Source organism: Chiloscyllium plagiosum, unplaced genomic scaffold (genome assembly GCF_037043375.1).
Source record: "Chiloscyllium plagiosum isolate Xiang-an unplaced genomic scaffold, Cpla_swu_hap1 HiC_scaffold_17, whole genome shotgun sequence".
NCBI classification, from domain to species: domain Eukaryota; kingdom Metazoa; phylum Chordata; class Chondrichthyes; order Orectolobiformes; family Hemiscylliidae; genus Chiloscyllium; species Chiloscyllium plagiosum.
This window is the reverse complement of record NW_028270155.1, coordinates 69,520,661-69,547,220: the sequence shown is the minus strand read 5'-3', so window position 1 is coordinate 69,547,220 and position 26,560 is coordinate 69,520,661. Positions and strand designations below refer to the sequence as shown.

The following is a 26,560-nucleotide window of genomic DNA, read 5'->3' as shown; positions in this document are numbered from 1 at the left end:
ATATGATTAATTTACTCACATATTTGAATAAATATTCCCTCATATTTTTCCCTTTGTGAAAGATCCAATCGTACTATTTACAAAGGATTGAGCTCTCTTGCGATCTTGGTCGAAATTTAACAAGCTTATTCATCACAAGAGGTGATGAATAAGCAGAAACTGAGCACTTCTCAGAATGAGTCTTTTGGATGAACTGAAATTTATAGAGAATGTAATATGGGACCTGTAAAGAGTTGGAATAGTCATGGCTGCAGACGATGGAAAGACATGGAAAAAGCAGCAGATAGAGTTATAGAGTTGTACAGCATGGAAACAGGCCCTTCGGTCCAACTCATCCCTGCTGACCAGATATCTAAACTATTCTAATCCCACTTGCCAGCATTTGGCCCAGATCCCTTTAAACCCTTCCTATTCATGTATCCACCCAGATGCCTTTTAAATGTTGTAATCGTACCAGCTTCTACCATTTTCTCTGGCAGCTCATTCCGTCCATGCACCACCCTCTGTGTGAAAAAGTTACCCCTTAGTCCCTTTGAAATCTGCAAGAGCAGATCTGAGCATCATTATAGAATTAACAGTGGATGGTCTTTGCAATGGAGAGGACGTGGGGCCTGAAAGTCATCTCAGTGTCAAGTAGCGGTTGGAGATTGCGTCTCATTCAGCCTGAGATAATGGCCAATGATAGGGATGGAATTACTGGCGAGGGAGCTGGACGTACCAGAATTAATGGTCACTGTTTTAGCAATGGAGATCTGTGGAGAAACTGTTTCTTCAGCAAGGACCAGATGTTGGATGAACAATCCTCCAACAAATACTATGAAAAGGGGAGCATGGACGCTGATCTCATATCTATGGAGGACGCCTTTGAGGCAAAGCATGTAGGTAAGGATGAAGAGGGAACCGAAGATAAATTCTTGAAGGATTTAAGATGTAATACTACAAAGGCAGGAAAAGGAATCATTGCTGGAATCACTCTGGCTGTGAGTGCACTCAAACAAGGCTGGGTTGTAATTCCCGTATGAATTTTTTCCACAACCCTACCATACCTTCCTCCTTTACAATGCCTTTTAAAACCTACCTGTTTGAACAAGCCATATAACAGCTTTATGCAGCTTAGTGTTTGTTTTGTAATGCCTCTGTATATAGGAAATTTTATTACTTTATTATGTAAGTCGCACTTTTGTTTGCTGTTACCCAATATCTAACGCAGATGATTGGGTTAGCTGTCTCCTTGTTGTTTGTGAGAGCTTCCTACATTCCTGTGGGTGACAAGAAGTCACAAATACTTCACCGGCTGTGACCTTAGTGCATCCTGCCTGAGGTGGTGACGGGGAATGCAGTTCTTTCTTTCATTGAAGCAGATGGCAAAGGCAGGTCCCAGAAGAAGGGATTGAGGGATGTAGTGAAAAGCATGCAGGCATGGTTAAAAGGGACACTCTTTCTGAGCATGTTGATGAGCTCCTCTGTATGAAACAGTTGCCTGACTGGAACTCTCTCTCTCTCTGCAGGTTGTGGTGCGGCTCAGTGAGGACCTTCTGTCTCAGGCGGTGATGATGGTGGAGAACTGCCGGCCCACACTGACGATTAACCTTGCAGGGGCTCGTCAGTACTGGCTGGAGGGAATGTTACGCCATGAGATAGGTCAGTTTTACAAGTGACTCAGTAGGATTGAAAGCGAATTTTGAATTTTACTGTCTCCCCCACACAGTTTATCTTTCTGCCCTTTCTCTTGAAGAATCCTAACGATATACCGGGCCCTATCAGCTCCTATCTGTCCTTTGCTTTTTGAACTCTCCGTGTGAGACTGGGTGTTTGTTCCACTGAGAGCAGTATCACAGCCGAGTCTGGGCTGGCCCGGGTGAAACTTCTGTACAGGCACCTGCGCCAGAGTCACTGTATGTAACCAAGCAAGGAGCAGGAGCACCAGATGTGTTCTACCAATTCTTCGCCAGAGTCTAAGGGTGTTCAGGCAATTGCAGTGGCTCTCTTGCAGATCACGTTTGTGCATCCTGCCCTGTTTGGCTCTGTTGCATGCTCAGCCAGTGCACTGAGCCATTCTGTAGAGCATTCCCTCATTGGCCAGTTGAAATTCATTGTCATTCCACTGACTGAAATTCACTGTAGTTCACTGATTGAAATTTATTGTAGTTTACTGACTGAAACTTACTGTAATTCACTGGCTGAAATTCACTGCAGTTCATTGACTGAAATTCACTATGTCGTTCACTGACTGAAGTTCATTGTAGTTCACTGGTTGAAATTTACTGTAATTCACTGAAATTTATTGTAGTTCACTGACTGAAATTCACTGCAGTTTACTGGTTGCAATTCATTGACTGATATTCACTTCAGTTTACAAAATCAGTCACTCTGTCTGATCACTATGCAAGCCCTAAGGGAGAGCATTTAGAGAACTCCTGTCTTCATAATCAAGTGTGGGACAAAATATTTTTCATGTAAAACACTATGATGTAAATCGTGCCCAACCCTACCATCACTAGGTGAACACTAATGCTTTTCCTGCTGTCGCTGTATAGTGAGCTGAGAGGTTCCCCCTCCCTTTTAGTTACCCTCAGTCCAAGGTCTGCTCTTGATTCCTGCCCATGATGGAACTGGCTGCTCTCAAACAACCGGTACCACCCTGATCTGTACAATGTCCTGCTAATTATTGACTGAAATAGCATCCTGTGACTGATTCTGGGACAGAAACTCGCTCTGTGATGTGGTGATACTTTCTTTTTGCCCTTGCTGCTTTTAAAAAGTATTGTCTGGCATCAGGGACACACTACATTCGAGGTGTTAACAACAGCCACCAGCCCTGGCACAGTGCAGCGGGCAGGAAGCTGTATGGTTTGAAGCCAGCCAACCCGACTGAGGAAGGCCTCGCCAGCCTGAACAGTGTCCTCTACCGCAAGTACCCTTTCCTGTGGCGGGCTGCCCTGCTCTACTATACCGTCTTCCAGGCTAGCCGCATGCCCTTCTGTCAGCTCTTTGAAGACATTGCCAAGTTTGTAGAGGATCCAAACACTCGATGGGAGTATTGCGTGAGAGCCAAGAGAGGTCAAATGGACACTTCTCAACCAGGTCAGACGTATTTTCAACTAACATCTTTTAAGCCGAAGCTGGAGTGATGCGTTGTTGTTTTATTTATACTGGCCTAATAATCCAGCATTCTAAACTGAGAAGAACACATGAGTTAGGAGCAGAAGAAGACCATTTGGCCCCTCAAGCCTGCTTTGCCATTTAAAAAGATCATAGAATCTCTACAGTGGGGAAACAGGCCATTTGGCCCAACAAGTCCACACTGACCCTTCGAAGAGTAACCCACCCAGACCCATTCCCCTACCCTATTCTACCCATTCCCCAACTCTACATTTTCCCCTGACTAATGTATCTAACCTATACATCCCTGAACACCATGGGGCAATTTAGCATGGCCAATCCACCAAACCTGCACATCTTTGGATTATGGGAGGAAACCAGAGCACCTGGAGGAAACCCACCCAGACAAAGGGAGAATGTGCAAAACCCATACAGACAGTCACCCGAGGCTGTAGTCGAACCTGATCCAGAAACTGGAGGTAAAATCTTTCTACAATCGCTAGGAAGTTTACTTCCTGTTAATTAAAATAAAATGTGGGATAAAAAATTGGTAATGGGGCCCAGGTAATCACTGCTGGAAGAAAGCTCAATATGATGAGAAAAGGAAATTGGTTGTCCTGATCCACCCTGATCCACTCCAGATCCTCAGCAATATGGTTGATTTTCTTTTACTTCCCCACTGAAATGGCCAAGCAAGTGGCTTGGGTGGCTCATAACCACTTTCTCAAGGGCAGTTAGGGATTGGTGGTAAATGACACAATTCTTTGAAGTTTGTGTCACACATAGACAGTATGGTTAAGAAGGCATTCAGCATGCTTGCCTTCATTTGCTGAGACCTTTTGAGCATAGGAGTTGGGACGTTATGTTGACGTTGTACAGGACGTTGGTGATGCGTCTTCAGGAATACTGTGTGCAGTTCTGGCCGCCCTGCCAAAGAAGTGTAATATTAAACTGGAGAGAATTCAGAAAAGATTTACCAGATGTTGCTGGGGAATGGAGGGTTTGGGATATAAAAATAAACTGGTAAGGCTGAGACTTGTTTCACTGGAGCGTAGGAGGTTGAGAAGTTGACCTTATAGAGGTTTATAGAATCATGAGAGGCATAGATAAGGTGAATGACAAGGGTCTTTACAATAGGATGGGGGAGTTCAAAACTAGGTTTAGGGTGAGAGGAGAAAAATTTAAACAGGTGATGGTTAGCTTTTTTCCACAGAGAGTGGTTCGTGTGTGGAATGAACTGCCAAAGAAAGTGGTGAATGCAGGTACAGTTACAATATTTAAAAGACATTTGGATAAGTACATGAATAGGAAAGGTTTGAAGGGATATGGGCCAAATGCAGACAAGTGGGACTAATTTAGTTTGAGAGCATGGTTGGTGTGGGCTGGTTGGACCGAAGGGTCTGTTTCCATGCTGTATGACTCTATGACAGCGATAGTGGATGAAAATTTGAAAGTAATGAATATTTACACACTTTGTAAAGTGAAGGTTGGATAGTACCACAGATGATTGTTTCCATGTTTAGGATGTGCCCGGATGAGCTCTAGCAGAACGAGTGTGCAGAGTGAAGCTCCCTCTACTGCAGCCCATTCACTGTTTCACTGCCCCACCCTCACAGCAGCACTCCCTACTGAATCAGCAGTGTCCCCCTCATGGTCATCCCTTATATACAATGTGGACTGTATTCCTCATGCAAACTGATGATCGCCACTTCTATTGGTTGTCCCCACCATTAATCCGAATACAGTACTACAGTAAATCTATTTTAGTGCACTTTCAAGATCAAGGCCCAAGTAAGTCGGAAACAATTCAATCTCCATTTGCCCAAGCCTCTCACGATTTGGTTGCCCCTGAGCTGACCTTTCTAGCCCAGATGGTAAACTTGATATTCTTTTACTTTGGGAATATTGTTCCTTCCATCTTACCTTTCCGCAAAAAAAAAGCTAATCCATTTCCTTACCATTCAGAGTAACCTCCCATTGTTCCTTATCTAAATGTCTGTGATCCAAAGTATGTTCCCGTTCTCCAGCACCACCCCAGGCTATGCCGACTTCCTTGATCTCCGAAGTATTGATTTGAAAATTCTTGACGTTGCCCTTGCTGTCTGTTATCCTTCACGCCTCCTGTTCTGGGGATTGATGTGCTCTCAACACTTTTTTACTTCACGAATGTATGATTTTTCATCCTCTATCCCAGTTCTTTGGAACTCTCCAAAATCATGTCTTCTTATCACGTCACTTATGCAATTGATCTTTCTTTCAGTTTTCAATTTGTTTCTCAGCTCAACATCCAGAGATATTGTGACTGTGGGCACATCTTAAACAGCTGCTGAATTAAGAGTGATTTTTTACCTGCTTCATTTGCCACTCCTTTAACACATTACTTAAACATGCACTTTAGGAAGGATATTAAGCTGGAGAGCGTTTCGAAAAGATTTAACAGGACATTGCCAGGACTGGAGGGTTTGAATTAAAAGGATAGGCTGGGACATTTTTTTCATTGGAGTATAGGAGGTTGAGGGTGACCTTATCGAGGTTTATAAAATGAAGTGAATGGTAGGTGTCTTTTCCCTACAGTGGGAGATTTCAAGACTGGGGGCATATTTTTAAGGTGAGAGGACAAAGATATAAAAAAGACATGAGGGGCAACTTTTTTACACAGAGAGTGGTTTGTGTGCAGAGTGAACTTTCTGAGGAATTGGTGGATACTGTTACAACATTCAAAAGACAATTGGATAAGTACATGAATAAGAAGTGTTTGAAGGGATATGGGCCAAACACAGGCAGGTAGAACTACTTTAGCTTAGATTATGGTTGGCATGGACTGGTTAGCCCGAAGGATCTGTGTGACTCTGTGACTCTAAGCTGCACACTCGATGGACTGAAGGGTTTTTCTTTGTACTGTAGACTTTTAAAGCTTTAGATGTCTCAGGTCCATGACTTACAGCAATGTATAAAGTTAAAGGAAAGGAAAAGACCAGCTGGGCCCTTGAGCTTACCCCACAATGAAATGCATGTGATTAAACATTTAGTTCCACCCACCCCTCACCTCACACTGCACCATAAATCTTCAGGGACTTGCAAAAAAGGAAGGAAAATTCCCAAGATCTAATAGGAACAAGTATACTCTGGAAACTCCCTACTAAATCCCTTGAAGATTTGAACAACATTATAGCTACAGCTGTCCAGTGGAAAACAAGGCCCTGAACATAGACCACTTAAATGGCCACTTAAATGCCTGAAAAATACTAGATTCTGTTAAGTCCTTTGGATCTCAGACTCCCCTCAAAAAACACCGTGACTCAGTGACACTTTGCCCAGGCAGCGGTTCCCCAGCTATACTCCCACCAGTGGATTTGACAGAATCAAGCGCTTTTCAGGCACCTAAGTGGCCACCATTGGAGATTCCCCCATGACTAAGGATGCTGATGGAGATCCTGTCTGCTGAGAGCAGTCAGCCAATCAATCTCCGTCAATGAGAACCAGTCTAGTTTCAAAAGAATTTCATGGGACATGTGAGACACTGGCAAGGCCAATATTCCTTGCCTGTCCCTAATGTTTTTTTCTTTATTTGTTTGTGTGGGACATGGGTGTCGGTGGTTGGGCCAGCATTTATTGCCTGTCCCTAGTTGCCTATGAGAAGGTAGTGGTGAGCCACTGCAGTACACATGCTGTAGGTTGACCCACAATGCAATTAGGGAGGGAAGTCTAGGATTTTGACCCAGCAAAAGTAAAGGAATGTCGATACATATCCAAGTCAGGATGGTGAGTAGCTGGAAGGGAAACTTTTGGGGGGTGGTGTTCCCATGTATCTCCTGCCCTTGTCCTTCTAGATGGAAGTGGTTGTGCATTTGGAAGGTGCTGTCTGAGGATCTTTGGTGAATTTCTGCAGTGCCTCTTGTAGGTAGCACACACTGCTGCTACTGAGCATTGGTGATGGGGGCAGTGGATACTTGTGGATGTTGTGCCAATCAAGCAGGCTGCTTTGTCCTGGATGGTGTCAAGCTTCTTGACTGGTGTTGGGGCTGCACCTATCTAGGCAAGTGAAGAGTATTCCATCACACTCCTGACTTGTGCCTTATAGATGTTGGACATCTTAACTGCCCTCAAATTAATGCTTTCTAGTCCACAGTAGTTAAGAGTCAACCACATTACTGTGGATCTGGAGTGATTTAGACCATACCAAGTAAAGAGGGTAAATTTGGACATTAGTGAACATGGATTTTTTCAACAAGCAATGATTAATGTGAAGTTTCATGAAATCAAATTTATTAATTGAATTTAAACTCCAAACATTGTCATGGTTCTTGTGTCAAGTCTAAGAATTAGTTTCTAATATAGCATCAAATAAAATGCCTTAAATTCGGTTAATACACCTCACTTTTACTGAGGGCTGTTGCAACTAGCTGAGATATAACAGTAAAGGCAAGATTTGAGCATTAGGTCTCGGCCTCTGGATAACTAATAAAGAAACGTGGCATTAGTATCACGCTGCTGTCTGTTCAAAGGGGAACCCAGTGACGAAGAGAGTTTAAAATCATCGGTGCAAAGTCATCTGCTCTTGCCTAGCTTTGCTGCACTCATGACATGGCATGGATAAGATAAGGTGAATAACAAGGGTCTTTTCCCCTGAGGTGGGGAAATTCAAGACGAGGGGGGCATATTTTTAAAGTGAATGGAGAAAGGCATGAGGGGCAACTTTTTTTAGCGGAGAGTGGTTCATGTGTGGAATGAACTGCCAGAGAGATTGGTGGATGCAAGTACACTGACAATGTTTAAATGACATTTGGATAAATTCACGAATAGGAAAGGTTTGGATGAATTATAGGCCAGGAGTAGGCAAGTGAGACTAGTTTAGTTTGGGAACATAGTTGGACCAAAGGTTTCCATGCTGTGTGACTCATATACTGCAGCCCAAATAAATCTTACCTAATTGTTAATTGAATGCATTAACGCTAACTAACTTAGCCGTCTCCCAAAATTAGCCTTCACATTGAATAGGGAGTCATGTCAATAATTCCTTCAGGTGATTTGGGGGCTGGGAGGGAACAAAGTCAGTGATTACTGTTCTCCATGTGCTCTTGGCTGTGCCTGACTGCTGTTTCCTTGCAGGATGTTTCAGTAAAGACCAGGTGTACTTGGATGGTGTGTTGCTCCTGCTTCGATACAGAAAGACCATTGATTTCAAGATGCTGGCAGCACTGGGCAAGGTAATTGTCACTTAACCTTTCTTTTCTGAGGAGAGAAGTCGTAGAGCATAGTTTCGTTCATGGGATGAATGGTTGGCCGATAGTAAGAGGCCAAATAAATTGGGTCTTTAATTCCCTGCAGTCCGGAAGACTGAGAGGTGATTTAATTGAAAGGTACCTCGATGCTGCAGGCATTTGACGGGGTACGTACTAACAGGTTGTTTCCATTGTCTGGGGAATCTAGAACACAGTTTCAGGATAAGAGGTCTATCATCTGAGATCTGAGACGATGATTTATTTTTAACTGAAAGGGTTGTGAATCTTTCAAATTTTCTACAAAAGTAGGGTTGCGGAATCTCCATTGTTAAATATCTAAGGCTGGGATAAACAGCCCTTGAATTCCCTACTGAAACCTCTCTGCTTCTCTCCTCTACCAGTGTGTGGCGCCAGATTATTTTCTGATGACTCCTCTGGGCAGCACTGGGGGCATTACATTACATTGACACATGATATCAGTGCCAGTGATCTTACTATCCACTTGTCAGTCTCTCTGTTTAATAATAGTGCTCAATAATGTTAACCAGGTCTCCTTCGAAGACGTGGAGCATCTGAAGAAATGCGCGATCCTCCAAAACACGCGCATCCCGCACTTCATGAGGGATCAGGCCCGCTACCTGGATCAGCTACACCACATCACCGCGGTCAATGGACTGACAGACGAAGAGTTGCTGCGGCTTATTCCCAAGTAGATGGCACTGGTGACGGAAGTGTATGGGGATGGAGGATGGAGCCTCTCAACGGGCTTTCCATCCAGTCTGCTTTTCAACGCGCTGCTTTATTGTAGTGCACACACACACACACACACACAATGAACCCAAAGGCACAGTGGCCTTAAATTTTTTTGGCGATGCATTTGAGCATCGGTGGACGTTTGTATGAAAAATTGTGGAACTGTTTCTATTGGAAGCTAAAGCCTGGAGCTGCAGCTTCACCCTCTGACCTTTGTGTGCCATGCATTTCCTATTTAAACTTGTATTTATTGTTTGCAAAGGTGCTGCTTTTTTAAAAAAAGATATTTTAAGCTAGAAAGGTTGGTTTGGGGCTGGGGGGCGCGGGGGGTGAAAAAAATACAGATTTTTCTTCCAATATTGTCCATGTGCATTCTATCTGTGGTTGTGATAGGGCTTTGCTCAGGCTGAGTAAAGTCATGATGTTGGTTAAATTACAGAGTCATTACAAACAGAAAGAAGTCACTTGTCCTATCAAATTCATTCCAGCCCCTCTGGAACAAGCCAGCCTTCTGTCAGAGCCGTTGTATCTTTGAGCCAGTATCTGCACCTGTGTCTTAATGAAAACTTTAGGCTCAAATGAAATTTAAAAAATAAAGACAGAAAAAAAATGCTGGAAATGTCACAAATGATGTGGTGAATATTAGCAGGACAGAGATACCGCGATGAAACAGGCAAACAATTGGAAGATGCAATTTAACCCAGAGAAGTGTGAAGTAACAGCTTCAGCTGGAAAAAGTGGCAAAAGGCATTATTATCCAAGTATTGCCATTTTAGATGTCACAGAGACTTAGGGATATCTGCACATGAATTTCTGAAGGTCACAGGATAAGCTGGTTAATAAGGGAGTCAAACAGTATCAGGAGGGAGCAGGAAAGAAGAATTGAGGCCAAATCAGATCAGTCATGATCTTATTGAATGGAGGAGCAGGCCAGAGAGGCCAGACAGTCCCCACTCCTAATTCAAATGTTCAATGTGTAACAGTTGGGAAGACAGTTAAAAAGCTTGTGGGATCCTTGGCTTTATTAATAGAGTGCAAAAGCAAGGACGTTATACTGACCCTGATCAAGGTCAAAATCACATGACACCAGGTTATAGTCCAACAGATTTGACAACACCAGCTTTCAGAGCACGACTCCTTTATCAGGTGTTAGTGAGAGAGGAAGACCTTAGACACAGAATTTATAAGGAAAAGATCAAAGGGTTATACAATCATGCAAATAAATTGAACACAGCTAAGATGGCTCTTAAATCTTTAATCAGTGAAGGTTTTGATTGATTAATATGCAGATCCCAAAATTCTTTTCAAGTCACTGCCCCGAGATTACTTAAGGTGTTATCAATATAAAGGAGGTGACACTTCTGGTCAATGTATTTTAGGCATAGAGGTCCTTTTTGGAGTCTGTCTGTGTCTTAACCTGGAGTTAGACTGGTTTTATTTCCAAAGTAGAAGTTTATGAAATGCCATATTGATTGACTGTCTGCAGATTGTGCGCTTTTAAACAAAATAGAATGTATCTGCAAATACGAATCTGCAAATGCAAATTCACCCCACAGATTTATATGTGTGTGCCTGATCAAATACTGGTTAGGTCTCAGAATACTAGTTTCAATTCCCTGCACCACACTTTCGGAAGGATACTAATCACTTAGAAATGAAGAAGAATGGCTTTACAAGAATGGTACCTCATCTGACTCAGTTAGTGAAGCTGGTGGGGTTGTCTCCATTGAGCAAAGATGGTTAAGTGGAGGTCTGATAAGAGGTGTTCAAAATAATGAAGGGGTTTTGTTGGGACTAAGTAAGGAGAGAATCAGAGAACATTTTGCAAAAGGACCGAAGGCAAGATGACCGTCAAAGTTGTTGCGATCTAGATATCACTGAGGATGGGAGTAGATTTAATAATACCATTCAAATGCTAATTGTATGAATTCTTTCAGGGAATGTGTCTGGAACTATGGAGAAAGAGCAAGGGAGTGAGATTTATTGAGTAGCTCACCAGATTGGGCACAATGGGTTGAATGGTCTCTGTGCCATATTGTTTTGTGATTTATTTGGAAAGTCTAAAACTGGGGCAGGGTCAGGCTAGGATCACAGTTGGACTTCTGAAGGTTGGTTGAAGACAGTGAAACCCCAAAATATTTTTAGTAGCCTTGTAATGATGACTACCATATCAGAAAGTGGAGAAGCATCTAGGGGTAAAAACAGCTGTTTCTTTTTTAAAAAAATGTATTTTTTGTGGCCTACCTTTGATTATACATCTCTGGATATATGAGGGTTGAGGTCAGAACTAGAAACGTGGCAAGTCCCTGATGCCGAAAACATCTGTAAAGAAATGACGCAAACTCCCCTTTACAGATGTTATGTACTGGGGCTCTTTCCTAAACATGAGCCCTGAGCTCCCTGACACAGACCAGATCCAGATCAGAGGATTGAGCCTGTCCAGACTGACCAGCACCCAATCAGCTGGTTGTGCCAGAGTGTACATTCTCTCTCTGGTCCAAATACTGCCCTTGCTTATAATGGATGTTGGATAACATGCCAATATTCTATGACTCGTTTGGAAACCTCATTAATAGGGAGGTTAAAGTCTGACAGCGTCCAGGAATTAAAGATGGAGGATACTCCAGGAGAAACTCACTGTCATTAAAAGAATTGTTATTTTCTTTTCATTTCCTTTTGATCAATTTCATGTACTAGGTGATTATAGAGGTAATGGAAAATTAGGGTAAGGCTGTTTAACTAGGCAGGGTGGCTGGAGTTGGGAAATCACCTTTGTGATGGAACACCCAGCAGTACATTCAACCGGAGTTCGTTACCCTGGGTTCAGAGGTCATGCTTCCTTCATTTCCTGGCAGCACAGATACTGAATACAATGGGAGAGCAAAACTTAATGTCAGAATGGAGGAATATTCTCCAAGTTTTGAAGTTAACTTTTCCCTACAACATTGAAAACCAGTGCAAATGACTGAATCTTTTATACATCATGTCTGGAGTTCTGTATCGTGTTGTGTACAATAAACTTGAAATGATCGAGAGTCCCAGTGACATAACTTTATAATATAACAAGATATTTATTATACATTTTCAAATTGTACATTGCACAAATTGTATGAAATTTCTGGCACTCGACTTCAGTGAAATAGCGGACTGCTCTTTCACATCCATGACGTGGATCCGAATGCTGCCCAGGTAAATAGGCTGAAGGTTTCCTTCCATTAAAATCAGTTAGTACCCACTCCGTTACCAAGCATGAGTAAATGGTACTGCATTGTCTGTAAACTGTTAGTCCGTTCTCAGGAGGGCTGCAAAGATAGCTGTGAGAAATACTACACTGCAGAACTAAGCGGGTATTACTCAGCAGTAACAGTTAAGACCTGTGTGAGGGGGAGACGGGGCTTGGTTTACTCATGTTCTATGTTACTCCTGGTTGTGTTTCACATCGACACCAGATGAGTGCAAAAGACAGAACAGAAAATAAAATACGCATTTAAAAAAATTTTAAATTCCCATTTTCAAGGAGTAAAAGTCCTGGTTACTGCTGTGATTTTTCAGCAGTGCTCTTCTACCCAACTTGTGCAACTTAACTTGTTCCTAAGACCGTCGAAGAATTTGGGCGGCATGGTGGCTCAGCGGTTAATACCGCTGCCTCATAGTGCCAGGGACTTGGGTTCAATTCCAGCCTCAGGCGACTGTCTGTGTGGAGACTGCACATTCTCCCCGTGGCTGTGTGGGCTTCCTTCCACAGCTTGAAGATGTGCAAGTTTGGGTGGATTGGCCATGCTAAATTATCCATGGTGTCCAGGGATGTGCAAACTAGGTGAATTAGCCACAGGATATGGAGGGCTACAGGGTAATGAGGTGGGTCTTCGGAGGGTTGGTGTGGACTCAGTTGGATGAGTGGCCTGCTTCCACACAGTAGGGATCCCATGAAATGGGGGAAGAGGAAGATCAGTAAGGAAGAGCTCAGTGATTCAGTTGATTACACACAAGAATAACAAACAATCATCTAAATAAAAGTGGAAATAAAGAATGATCAGAACACAATAATTTAGGAAGCCCCCTGCCATTAAACCTTGTGGTAATATTAATTCTAACACAGGCAAAAGAAATGACAACAGTCACTAAAAGTGAAGCAAACTGTCAAACAACAAACATAATTGTAAACATAAAGTGCATAGCTTTGAATGACTGAACAAAAGTGCATCAGGTGCAAACAAGTTACATTAAGTCAGTTTGTGGTTTAACAGAGTAAGAGTTTAGTCCTATTGTCTGTGGGAAAGTGGAATACTCATTGCATAGTTTTAAAAGATTTGTGAAAAAGTTGTGTTACTAGATTAAGTTTCCTGATTTTCTTCATTTTCTAGCAGTCTCTGCTGAGAAACAAACTGTGAAGGTATACTGACACCTTTATGGCTCCAAAATCCCATTCATTCTTCATAGTCAGGCTCACAGATAGAGAATGACCATTTGATGCTGGAATGAGAGAGCTGCCAATGTCTAGGGGAAAAAACCCTTCCATTTATACAAATAATTAAAGATGGGCTTTATATTGAGGAGAGAGAGGAAGAGAAACCTGAAGATTGTGTCAAACACAAAAAGTAAATGCTAGAAATCTATATAAAAAAAAACCAGAAAATGGAGAAATGTACAGCAAGTCAGGCTGCAGAAAAACAGGCATAGAAATGACTCCTGGAGGATGGTGTTCAACATCACTTGCGGGAAACACGGAGAGTGGCCATATCACTGGATATACTCTGAGCTATAATGCTGGCTCCAGTTTTGATGAGCAATTGTTGGCATTTTCCCCCAAAAAAGGAATGGACAATAGAATTAAACTAACCTGGAAGGTGCATCCTGTGGAATGCAGGCCAGAATCTGAAAATCTACTGACGTCCATTAAGGTCAGTTGTTATGATGATCTCCAAGATAAGAAGAGCCAGTATTGAGATTCCTCTCCGTTTTCAATCGATTGGTATCGAAGGCTTTCTAAGACAGTGTTGGATCACTCTGCTACCCAGAAGTCCAAAGGCAATAATTAAAATCCAACTCTGATCCAACTTGAGGGTCTTCTGAGAAGTTTCAGACACCGTCTAAAAAGATTTTAACCAGACGACCATACAGTCGTCAAAATCAATATTTTCCATGTCAAGAGTCTCCTGTGGGCACCCTGTAGTCTGCGTAGTGATAGAGATTTACAGGAAACCAAGATTGTCTGCTGGTATCTGAATTCTATCTGGTCAGTGAAACAGCCTGCATCATGGCTGAATTATCTTGTTGGATTGGAAACCAAACAACTAACTGTTTGAAGTCGTCCTGCTAACCCATTCTCTCCATCACTCTTGACAGCTGTTTCAGTGTAAATTGATTTTCACAGTTTGTTTCTCACCAGTGAAGATCTCCATCCAAACTGGGCAATGCTGGGAAACGGCTCCTCCCCATTTCCAACCGTCTGGAATCCAGGGGCTGTTGAGGCCCTGTCGAATCACACCCCATCTCCCTGGGAAAGACAGAAAGAAATGAGACACGGGTTTCTGCTAGGCTGAGACAACATTCAAGAACAATCTCAGACTTTCACGGACAAGTTCGCAACAAGAGCTGTTTTTTTCCATTTAACAAGCTCTCGTGAAGAGAGCTTGGCTTAACAACGGTCTCGGCCTTCGTGCACTGAAGCACATAGGATATTAAAATCATCGGCTGAACTTTCTGGACCCAAATGGAGTAACAGCTGTTGTTGTACTCTTTGCTTGGGAATAATGTGAAATAGCAGAAGGATTTGCAGATTGATTAACAGTCTGACAATATGTTATGTGAATGTTCTTTCCAAGCCTGTAACCATCTTTATAACAGCTGATAGCATGACTACCATATATGACCATCAATAGGACTAATGTCACTAGGTTAGTAATCAGAACTCCAGGCTAGTACTATGAGGACATGGGTCTGAATTCCACAATGGCAAATGGTGAAATTGGAATTCAATTTGAAAACAAAGATTCAGGGGCATTAGGTGAGAGGGGAAAGACTTCAAGAAGACAAAAGGCGAAATCTTTTACACAACGGTTCATGTGTGGAACGAACTTCCAGTGAAGTGGTGAATGTGGGGACAACTACAAGGTTCAAGTATCATTTCGATAAGTACAGTACATGAAGAAGTGATGTTTGGAGGGATATGGGTCAACGGCAGGCATGTGGAACTAGTTTAGTTTGGGATATGGTCATCATGGGCTGCTTGAACCGAAGGGTCTATATCAGTACAGGAATTAAAAAGCTAGCCTAATGGCGACCATATAACCATTGTCATAAAAGTTTCGTCCAATTCACTAATGTCCTTCAGGGAAGGCAATCTGTTGTCTTCACTCGATCTGGCTTACACGTGACTCCAGACCCATGGCAACATGGTTGACAATTAGGCAATGGGCAATAGATGCCAGGCCAGCTAGTGATGCCCACATCTCATGAATTAAATTTTTAAAAATGCCAGGGGTTTCAGTGCTCAGGCTGAAGGGGGAGTTCTGATGGAATGGTGTTGGCATGGACAACAGGATGACAAAGGGAATCCACATCTGTAAGACGTCAACCTCCGACTGAATGCATGCTCTCTGAGCTGGGGCTGGCTTTATAAAGGGGCCAAAAGCAATTGGGTGTGCCACTTGGTCTCCAAGACAAGAAGTAGGAGGCAGCCTGTTTAGGACTGTAATTTCAGGGGTCTGTTAAAGGCCCTGTTTCTGAACTGCCTTGCATTTCCAGTTGGCAGCGAAAGCACAGTGTGTTGGTGAGCCTGCACATAGGTGCTCAGGGCAGAAAGTGAGGGAGAAGGCACAAGAGATCTCCTCCCCTCCAGTAGGGACCCATAATTGCTGCCAACACATTTAAAACAAACTTAATCATAGGATGAGGGCATCACTGGCTAGGCCAGCATTTATTTACCCATTCCTAATTGTTAAGAGTCAACCGCATTGGGGTATGCACCTGGAGTCACATGTAGGCCAGACCAGGTAAAGACGGCAGTTTCCTTCCCTAAAGGACATTAGTGAACCAGATGGGTTTTTCTGACAATCGACAATGGATTCATGGTCATTATTAGATTCTCAATTCTAGATTATTTTAAAAAACAGAATTGAAATTCCACCATCTGACTTGGCAGGATTCAAACCTGGGTCCTCAGAACATTATCTGAGTCTCTGCATTAACAGTCCACTGATAATACCACTAGGACATTACCTTCCCACTGTCTCTTTGTGCCACAGTCAATGACGGTGTGGCTGTTTTAAAAAGTAAAAACAAAAATTACGTCTGATCGCTCAATACTCTTCCATGTTCACAGCAGCAGCTCGCATCTTTACAGTCAGAATACAAGCTCAATTCCAGTCTTTTGTTTGGAGAACTGAACATTACAGTGCACATTCCTAAAGCACCATTGTGTATGATTGAGAGCCATTACTAGCACCCATTCCAATTCCCAAGCCTGGGTTCAACATCTGGCCTCTGGTCTCCCCTTGCCTAGACTATCCGAAGCAGGGTTCAAAACCTGCTCCTTCTCATTCAGAGAGGGGATAGCTGTCACATTATGCTAGGGAGCAGCCAGTCCATCAAATTATTTTTGCATGTCAAGCAGGGATGAGACAAGGGAAATGACTGGGAGTTTTGGAACCAAGTTACTCTCAAAATTATTTATTCGCAGAATGAAGTGACTCAATGCATGTTCTTCATTTGCTGTTGAACGTGATTCAATTGCTTTCAGAAGAGACTATCTGGTGAATGATAATGATTTGCTTCTTAACAGGAAGGGGTGGGGTAGCAATATTTGTCTTACCTGTGTAAGCATTTGCAACTTCTTGGTTCCACCAGATGTTGCCCTGGGTGAAGTCACTATCCTTGTCCTTGCTGCTGATGTTGGTGTTTACGTCACAGGGAACGCAGTGTTGGAAGTGGTTCTCTCTCAGTATATTGAACTCAATGGCATCGGGTTGCAAACCAAAATGCCCCAAAATGATGAGCTGCTTCTGTTCTGGAAAGAGCAAAAGAATTTCCTTCAGCTCAGCAACTTAAATCAGTCAGAACTTAATTTCTTTTTTCCTCTGTTTAAACCTCTGGTAGCTTCCTGAAGTGCCAAATGAGGCCATTCAGCCCATTTGTCTATGCTCATTGAAAGAGCTGTCCAATAGTTGCCATCACTCACTACCCCAGTCTGAACACATTCCCCTTTCAATTATTTCTCAAGGTTCCTTTTTACGAGTTGCTGGTGGATCTGCTTCCCCTATTCCAGAACTTACTGGTTAATAATGAAATTCTGCCGATATTTCCTCCTCACTGGTTATCAATTGTCTTAACTTGTGAACTTTATAAAAAAGGTATGCCATCTGATCGCCCCTGGAGCAGGGAAATCAAGGTTAGTTTCCCAGATTCAGCAAATGCATTGAATTCCCCTAAGCAGCCAATGCATCCACAACTGGGTGCATGGTGCCTCAGCGTTTAGCACTATTGCCTCACATCGCCAGGGACCTGGGTTCAATTCCCCCCTCGGGTGACTGTTTGTGTGGAGTTTGCACATTCTCCCCATATCTGCGTGGGTTTCCTCTGGGTGCTCCAGTTTCTTCCCACAGTCCAAAGATGTGCCAGTCAGGTGGAGTGGCCATGCTAAATTGCCATACAAGGATATGAATGCCAGGTGGATTAGCCAGGAGAAATGCAGGATTAGTGGGTCTGGGTGCACCGCTCTTCAGAGGGTCGGTGTGGACTCGATGGGTTGAATGGCCTGCTGTAGAGATTCTATGATCTATACCTCCTAAGAGTATTGACAGACTATTGATAGCCATTCCCCAACAGACATCTCCAGGACACACACGAAATAACCCCACTGTCCTATGGCTGAACACTCTAACTCATCCTTCCACTCCACCAAGGACATGCAGGTCCTGAGCCTCCTCCACCGCCAAACCTTACCACCTGACGAATGCCTCATCTTCCAACTTGGAACCCTCCAACCACATGGGGTCAATGTGAATTTCACCAGTTTCCTCATTTCCCCTCCCACCCCCCCCACCTTATTCCAAATCCAACCTTCCAACTCGGCACCGCCCTCTTGACCTGACCTACCTGTCCTTCTTCCTTCCCACCTATCTATTCCACTCTCCTCTCTGACCTATCACCTTCCCTCCCAATTTCATCTACCTATCGCATTCTCAACTACCTTCCACCCAGCCCCACCCTCCTCCCATTTATCTCTCAGCCCCCTTGAGCCACCCCCTCATTCCTGATGAAGAGCTTATGCTTGAAATGTCGATTCTCGTGCTCCTCGGATGCTGTGCTTTCCCATACCAAATGTAAAACAGGTTCAACAGCCTACTCCTCCCATTTCTACGTTTCTTTCTTTAAAATCATCTCAACATGCCTTTTCTTGCAACCCCAAGCCAAACTCCCATCCACTGACTCCATCTATACTTCCCACTGCCTTGAGAAAGCAATCAAAGGCTCCTCGCACCCCAGTTATACTCTCTGCCAACCTCTTCTGACCGACAGCAGATATACAAGCTTAAACATACCTACCAACAGATCCAAGAACAGCTTCTTCACCGCTGCAATTAGACTCATGAATGGACCTCTCAAATTTTAAACTCTATCTCACTCTTTGTGTGCTTTCTTTGCAGCAGTAACATTGTACTCCTTACTCTGTTCTTATTGCCCTCATGCACTTGGTACGGTCAGATCTGCCTGTACTGCACTTGAAGCAAACCTTTTCTTGTGACAATAATAAATCAAATTAAGTCAAATGAAAATAATGGAAATACCTGCAAGATGCGCTCGGAGCATGTCCACTGGCAGGGTGTTTTGTGGCGTGCCTGCCCCGACTCCAGGGTCTGATTTGGACTGAAGATGAACATTGATGATATTGAGCGGGAACATTCCTACCTGCGCGAGTCAGACGTGGGACAAAGTCAGCAAAAAAGCTGGTCAAACTTTCAGATCCATAACTTTGGCAAACCCGTGATGCAACTTTACCCTAAAGATAGCAGCAAGGACCCATCAATCCCACACAATTGTCCCGACAGGTTGGCCTATTGAAGACTGTGCAGATAAGGGTCAGTGGCAGGGCACCTTCGTATCATGGGGGAGGGGGGCTGACAGGTTGGCACAAGTGCCCACTTTGGCAGGATTATTTGGAGACGACCTGCCCCAAGCCCACAAAAATTCACTCACTAGCTTGCCCACGGTAGAGCAGCGATTATGTGGCCAGGAACTCACCTACCCTTTCCAAAGCCAGATTGGCCCTACAAGAGAAGTTCCGATCCAGGAAGAAATTCTCACCCGCTTTTGAGATCCAGATCACTTATGAGGCACAATGCTCACCCATGAGCCTCATGTGGGTAGTTGTTTCATCTTTCTTGGCATACCAGAGTCATAGAGATGTACAGCACAAAAACAGACCCTTCGGTCCAACTCATCCATGCTGACCAGATGTCCTAAATTAATCTCATCCCATTTGCCAGCATGTGATCCATATCCCTCTAAACCCTTCCTATTCATATAGCCATCCAGATGCCCTTTAAATATTGTAGTTGCACCAGCCTCCAACACTTCCTCTGGCAGCCTATTCCATACATGCACCACCCTCTGCATGAAAAAGTAGCCCCTCAGGTCCCTTTTAAATCTTTCTCCTCGCACCTTAAATCTATGCCCTCTAGTTTTGGATTTCCCTATCCTGGTGAAAAGACCTTGGCTATTCACCCTATCCATTCCCCTCATGATTTGATAAACCTGTATAAGGTCACCCCTCAGCCTCTGACCCTCCAGGGAAAACAGCCTCTCCAACCTTTTGTGTGTGTGTGTGTGTGTGTGTGTGTGTGTCTCATATATGGGAGGGCCAATAACCCGAATGGAGGTGGGAAATCATACAAACCCTACAGTGTGAAAGCAGGCTATTTGGCCCATCAACTCCACATGGCCCATCCAAAGGACATCCCACCCAGTCCCATCCCTGTATAGTACCCTATCCCTGCAACCCTGCACTTCCCATGGCGAATCCACCTATTCTGCACACTATGGGCAATTTAGCATGGCTGATCCACCTAAACTGCACATCTTTGGACTGTGGGAGGAAACTGGAGCACCTGAAGGAAACCCACACAGACACAGGGAGAACGCGCAAAACTTCACACAGACAGTCGCCCGAGGCTAGAATCGATCCTGGCTCCCTGGCGCTGTGAGCTAATAGTGCTAACCACTGAGCCACCATGTTATGGTCAGGAGCAAACAGAGTAACAGTGTAGCCAATTTTCTGACAGAGTTTCTCTCGAAGTTACGATGGGAATTTGGCAGAACACAATGCATTTCTGGCCACCACGGTTTGCCCCTCATCTTGGTCAAGTGTACACTTTGATCAGCTGGAAGTGAGATAAATGCACTTTCTTGCAATTTGATTGAATGGACACTACATGACATTGAACACTTTTCTGGAGATAGATGGCAGGGTATGATTGCAAGGCAGTAACTGTGTATATTAAAGATAACAAAGTTTATGCTAATTATATTCCCTGAATGCTCAGATGAGTTTATCACCAGCCAGCCTGTTAATATCTGGTTTATCACACTTTCAAGGTCTTTATTCAAGGTAAAGAGAAACAGGCAATGTCTATTCGTTGTCGAAAGCACATAGACATAGGGAGCAGATGTGACACAGAGTATGGAAAGAGAGGGGTAAGACTGAGGAAGTCAATAAACTCTCCCCTCAAAAAGCAACCACACGTATCTTGATTTCAATCTCACCTACTGGCTTGAGATCTGTTAACTGTGATACCACAGCATAGCACAGTAACTCAGTGGTTCAGGGACCTGAGTTCAATTTGAACTTCGGGCAACTGTCTGTGTGGAGTTTGCACATTCTCCATGTGTATCCTCCCACAGTCCAAAGTTACACAGGTTAGGTGGATTAGCTACGCAAGGTTGAATAGACTGGGGCTATTTTTCCTGAAGCATCAGAGACTGAGGGGTGACCTTATAAAGGTTATAAAATCATGAGGGGCATGGATGGGGTAACTAGCCAAGGTATTTTCCCCAGGGTAGGGAAGTCCAAAACAACAGAGCACAGGTTTAAGGTGAGAGTGGAAAGATTTAAAAGGGATGTGGACAACCTTTTCATCCAGAGATTGATACGTGTATGGAATGAGCTGCCAGAGGAAGTGGTGGAGGCTAGTACAATAACAAGTTTTAAAAGGCAACTTCATGGGTACATAAATAGGAAGGGTTTAGAGGGATATGGGCTAATGCTGGCAAAAGGGACTAGATTAATTTAGGATATCTGGCCGGCTTGGACATATTAGACCGAAGAGTCTGTTTTCATTCTGTACAGTTCCATGACTCTATGACCCAATAAAGTGCCCATAGTGACCAGGGATGCATGGGCTAGGTAGATAAACCATGGGAATTGTGGGGTTACACGGATGGGGACAGGGGTGGGAGGATCAGTGCAGGTTCAATACCCCAAATAGCCTCTCTGCACTGTTGGGATTCTATGACAGAAGGGGAAGATTGCTTAATGTGGAGCAGAGGATTCTGAGTTATCCAAGATGGAGGATGGGATAAATTTCTGGCTGTAACAGCTACTCCTTTTTTGAGGTATTTTAGGTGTTGGAGGTGATTTCCTCGAATTCCAGGAGCAGCAATGAATGTTTTATATGCTGTTGCATTGTTTTGGAACTTTGGAGAATAAAAAGTCAAAACTTCAGCACTTCTAAAAGGGAGAAGATCAGACAAAGGAAGCACATGGCGACGTCAGTGCAAGAGAGAGAGAGAGATAGAGAGAGAGAAAAAGAGAGAAAGAAACCCACATTGCTAACTGACAGTTAGCAGTTACTGCCTTTGCTGTTGAATTCATGTATCACTGGACATCGGAGTGCGTCTGGGAAAATTAAAAACAGTGAACTTCACAACTGATCTTGGGTGAACCTGTTTGGGCGCGGTCATGGCACAGAAGTAGATAAGTAGATTTTAAGCGTGGCCTTCAAATAAGTCTGCAGTATTGAGTAGAGCAGGTTCTTTCTTGATTATATGTTTTATTGAGCAATGTGTCTTGATTAAACTTTAAATATAAGCCATAAGTATTAATTTAACCTGGAGAGGTGTTTTGTAGAGAAATAAGACAGTGCTATTTTCTGGGTCTGCAGTTGACCCTTAGTTGAGTGATATGCTCTACTTGTCAGATGTGGGAGCTTAGGGAGAGTTTACATGTTATTGAGGACTAGATCTGCAATAAATGCTGTTGGTTGTGAATCCTATCAGATTGAATGAATCGGTTGGAGAGGCAGTTAGAGGCAATGAGGAATTTACAAGAGCAAGGGGATGTGATGGACGGCAGTTATAGGAAGGGGGGGAAAGTCTCAGATACAGTCACATAGATGGGGCTAACTCCAGGTAAGGTAAGAGGGGTAGGCAGGTAGTGCAGGGGTCTTCTGTGGCTATCCCCATTTCAAACAAGCATGCTGTTTTGGAAAATGTACAGGGTGATGGATTCTCAGGGGAATGTAGCGCGAATAGCCAAGTTTCTGGTACTGAGACTGGCTCTAATGTAATGAGAGGTACATCAGGTTCCAAGCGATTGATTGTGTTAGGGGACTCTCTAGTCCGAGGTACAGTCAGACGTTTCTGTGGCCAGCAGCGAAAAATCAGAATGGTGCCTTGCTTCCCTGGTGCCAGGTTCAAGGATGTCTTAGAGAGGGTGCAGAATATTCTCAAGGGGGAGAGAGATCAGCACGAGGTCATGATACGAGGTCATGGAACCAACGACATAGGAAGGGAAAAGGTCAAGATTCTGAAGGGAGATTACAGAGAGTTAGGCAGGAACTTAAAAAGGAGGTCCTCGAGAGTAGTAATATCTGGATGACTCCCGGTGCTACGAGCTAGCGAGGGCAGGAATAGGAGGACAAAGCAGATGAATGCATGGCTGAGGAACTGGTGTCTGGGAGAAGGATTCACATTTTTGGATCATTGGAAGCTGTTTTGGGGTGGATGTGACCTGTATAAGAAGGACGGATTGCACCTGAATTGGAAGGGGACTAATATACTGGCAGGGAGATTTGCTAGAGCTGCTCAAAAGAATTTAAACTGGTAAGGTGGGGGGAGGGGTGGGACCCAGGGAGATAGTGAGGAATGAGATCAATTTGAGACTGGTACAGTTGAAAAATAAGTGAGTCAAACAGTCAGGGCAGGCAGGGACAAAGCAAAGAACAAGGTGGGACTGATAAATTAAACTGCATTTATTTCAAAGCAAGAGGCCTAACAGGAAAGGCAGGTAAACTCAGGGCATGGTTAGAAGCATGGGACTGGGATATCATAGCAATTACAGAAATGTGGCTCAGGGATCGACACTGGCAGCTTAATGTTCCAGGATACAAATGTTATAGGAAGGACAGAAAGGGAGGCAAGAGAGGAGGGGGAGTGGCGTTTTTGATAAGGGATAGCATTACAGCTGTACTGAGGGAAGATATTCATGGAAATACATCCAGGGAAGTTATTTAGGTGGAACTGAGAAATAGGAAAAGGATGGTCACCCTATTGGGATGGTAATATAGACCCCCTTATAGTCAGAGGGAAATTGAGAAACAAATTTGTAAGGAGATCTGAGTTATCTGTGAGAATAATAGGGTGGTTATGGTAGGGGATTTTAACTTTCCAAACATAGACTGGGACTGCCATAGGGGTCGGGGTTTAGATGGAAAGGAATTTGTTAAGTGTATACAAGAAAATTTTCTGATTCAGTATGTGGATGTACCTACTACAGAAGATCAAAACTTGACCTACTCTTGGGAAATAAGGCTGGGCAGGTGACTGAGGTGTCAGTGGGGGAGCACTTTGGGGCCAGCAACCATAATTCTATTAGATTTACAATAGTGATAGAAAAGGATAGACCAGATCTAAAAGTTGAAGTTCTGAATTGGAGGAAGGCCAATTTTGACAGTGCTAGGCAAGAACTTTCAAAAGCTGATTGGGTGCAGATGTTCCCAGGTAAAGGGATAGCTGGAAAATGGGAAGCCTTCAGAACTGAGATAATGAGAGTCCAGAGAAAGTATATTCCTGTTAGGGTGAAAGGAAAGGCTGGTAGGTGAAGGGAATGCTGGATGACTAAAGAAATTGAGGGTTTGGTTAAGAAAAAGAAGGAAGCATATGTACGGTAGATTAGATTACATTAGATTAGATTACAGTGTGGAAACAGGCCCTTCGGCCCAACAAGTCCACACCGACCCGCCGAAGCACAACCCACCCATACATTTACCCTTTACCTAATACTTCGGGCAATTTAGCATGGCCAACTCACCTGACCTGCACATCTTTGGACTGTGGGAGGAAACCCACGCAGACACGGGGAGAACGTGCAAACTTCACACAGTCAGTCGCCTGAGGCGGGAGTTGAACCCGGGTCTATGGCGCTGTGAGGCAGCAGTGATAACCACTGTGCCACCCACGCGGCAGGATAGATCAAGAAAATCCTTAGAAGAGTATAAAGGCAGTAGAAGTATACTTAAGAGAGAAATCAGGAGGGCAAAAAGGGGATATGAGATAGCTTTGGCAAATGAAGTTTAGGAGAATCCAAAGGGCTTTTACAAATACATTAAGGACAAAAGGGTAACTAGGGAGATAATAGGGCCCCTCAAAGATCAGCAAGGCAGCCATTGTGTGGACCCGCAGAAGATGGGGCAGATTCTAAACAAGTATTTTGCATCAGTGTTTACTGTGGAAAAGGACATGGACGATATAGACTGTAGGGAAATAGATGATGACATCTTGAAAAAAGTCCATATTACAGAGGAGGAAGTGCCAAATGTCTTGAAACACATGAAAGTGGATAAATCCCCAGGAGCTGATCAGGTGCATCCTAGAACTCTGTGGGAAGCTAGGCAAGTGATTGCTGGGCCTCTTGCTGAGATATTTGTATCATCGATAGTTACAGGTGAGGAGCCGGAAGACTGGAGGTTGGCTAACGTGGTGTGACTGTTTCAGAAGGGTGGTAAGGACAAGCCAGGGAACTATAGACCAGTGAGCCTGGTGGGCAGGTTGTTGGAGAGAATCCTGAGGGACAGGATGTACATGTATTTGGAAAGGCAAGCACTGATTAGGGATGGTCAACATGGCTTTATGCGTGGGAAATCATGTCTCACAAACTTGATTGAGTTTTTTGAAGAAGTAACAAAGAGGATTGATGAGGGCAGAGCGGTAGATATGATCTATATGGACTCCAGTAAGGCATTCGGCAAGGTTCCCCATGGGAGACTGGTGAGTAAGGTTAAATCTCGTGGAATACAGGGAGAACTCGTCATTTGAATACAGAAATGGCTCAAAGGTAGAAGACAGAGGATGGTGGTGGAGGGTTGTTTTTCAGACTGGAGGCCTGTGACCAGTGGAGTGCTACAAGGATCGGTGCTGGGTGCATTACTTTTCGTCATTTATATAAATGATTTATATAAATGATATGGGAGCATAAGAGGTACAGTTAGTAAGTTTGCAGACGGCACCAAAATTGGAGGCGTAGTGGACAGCGAAGAAGGTTATCTCAGATTACAACAGGATCTTGCTCAGATGGGCCAATGGGCTGAGAAGTGGCAGATAGAGTTTAATTTAGATAAATGTGAAGTGCTGCATTTTGGGAAAGCAAATCTTAGCAGGACTTATACACTTAATGGTAAGGTCCGAGGGAGTGTTACTGAACAAAGAGACCTTGAAGTGCAGGTTTATAGCACCTTGAAAGTGGAGTTGCAGGTAGATAGGATAGTGAAGTAGGCGTTTGGTATGCTTTCCTTTATTGGTCAGAGTATTGAGTACAGGAGTTGGGAGGTCATGTTGCAGCTATACAGGATATTGGTTAGGCCACTGTTGGAATATTGCATGCATTTCTGGTCTCTTTCCTATGGGAAAGGTGTTGTCAAACTTGAAAGGGTTCAGAAAAGATCTACAAGGATGTTGTCAGGGTTGGAGGATTTGAGCTATAGGGAGAAGTTGAATAGGCTGGGCTGTTTTCCCTGGAGCGTCGGAGGCTGAGGAGTGACCTTATGGACGTTTATAAAATCACAAGGGGCATGGATAGAATAAATAGACCACCTTGGGGTGGGGGGAGTCCAGAACTAGAGGGCATAGGTTTCGGGTGAGAAGGGAAAGATATAAAAGAGACCTAAGGAGCAACCTTTTCACGCAGAGGGTGGTACGTGTGTGGAATGAGCTGCCAGAGGAAGTGGTGGAGGCTGGTACAATTGCAACATTTAAAAGGCACCTGAATGGGTATATGAATAGGCAGGGTTGGAGGGATATGGGCCGGGTGCTGGCAGGTGGGACTAGATTGGGTTGGGATATCTGGTCGGCATGGATGAGTTGCACAGAAGGATCTTTTTCCTTGCTGTACATCTCTATAACACTATCAGGAAGAAAGATGTCTTTCAGGCAGAAGGTTGTTACTGGAGTTTTTTTTCGAGAAAAATGACTGAAACCAAGTGTGAAATATC

General features: G+C 43.8%; 2 protein-coding genes across 4 annotated transcripts in view; one reads left to right on the top strand and one right to left on the bottom strand.

Annotated features, from left to right (window-relative positions):
- The window catches only part of LOC122558570 (microtubule-associated tyrosine carboxypeptidase 1-like), a 39,412-nt gene extending 29,715 nt beyond the window's left edge, over positions 1-9,697 (top strand). For both annotated transcript variants that reach the window (XM_043707318.2, XM_043707317.2), the window contains exons 4-7: positions 1,509-1,641; positions 2,779-3,084; positions 8,212-8,309; positions 8,873-9,697. In XM_043707318.2, the coding sequence (XP_043563253.1) occupies positions 1,509-1,641; positions 2,779-3,084; positions 8,212-8,309; positions 8,873-9,037 (702 nt within the window). In that variant the 3' untranslated portion in view covers positions 9,038-9,697. The remainder of the gene's footprint in view (positions 1-1,508; positions 1,642-2,778; positions 3,085-8,211; positions 8,310-8,872) is intronic.
- A 2,433-nt stretch (positions 9,698-12,130) lies between these two features.
- Positions 12,131-26,560, bottom strand: part of LOC122558569 (endonuclease/exonuclease/phosphatase family domain-containing protein 1-like) — a 64,421-nt gene continuing 49,991 nt past the window's right edge. For both annotated transcript variants that reach the window (XM_043707314.2, XM_043707313.2), the window contains exons 6-8: positions 18,866-18,986; positions 16,891-17,085; positions 12,131-14,574 (exon numbers count right to left, since the gene is read on the bottom strand). In XM_043707314.2, the coding sequence (XP_043563249.2) occupies positions 14,429-14,574; positions 16,891-17,085; positions 18,866-18,986 (462 nt within the window). In that variant the 3' untranslated portion in view covers positions 12,131-14,428. The remainder of the gene's footprint in view (positions 14,575-16,890; positions 17,086-18,865; positions 18,987-26,560) is intronic.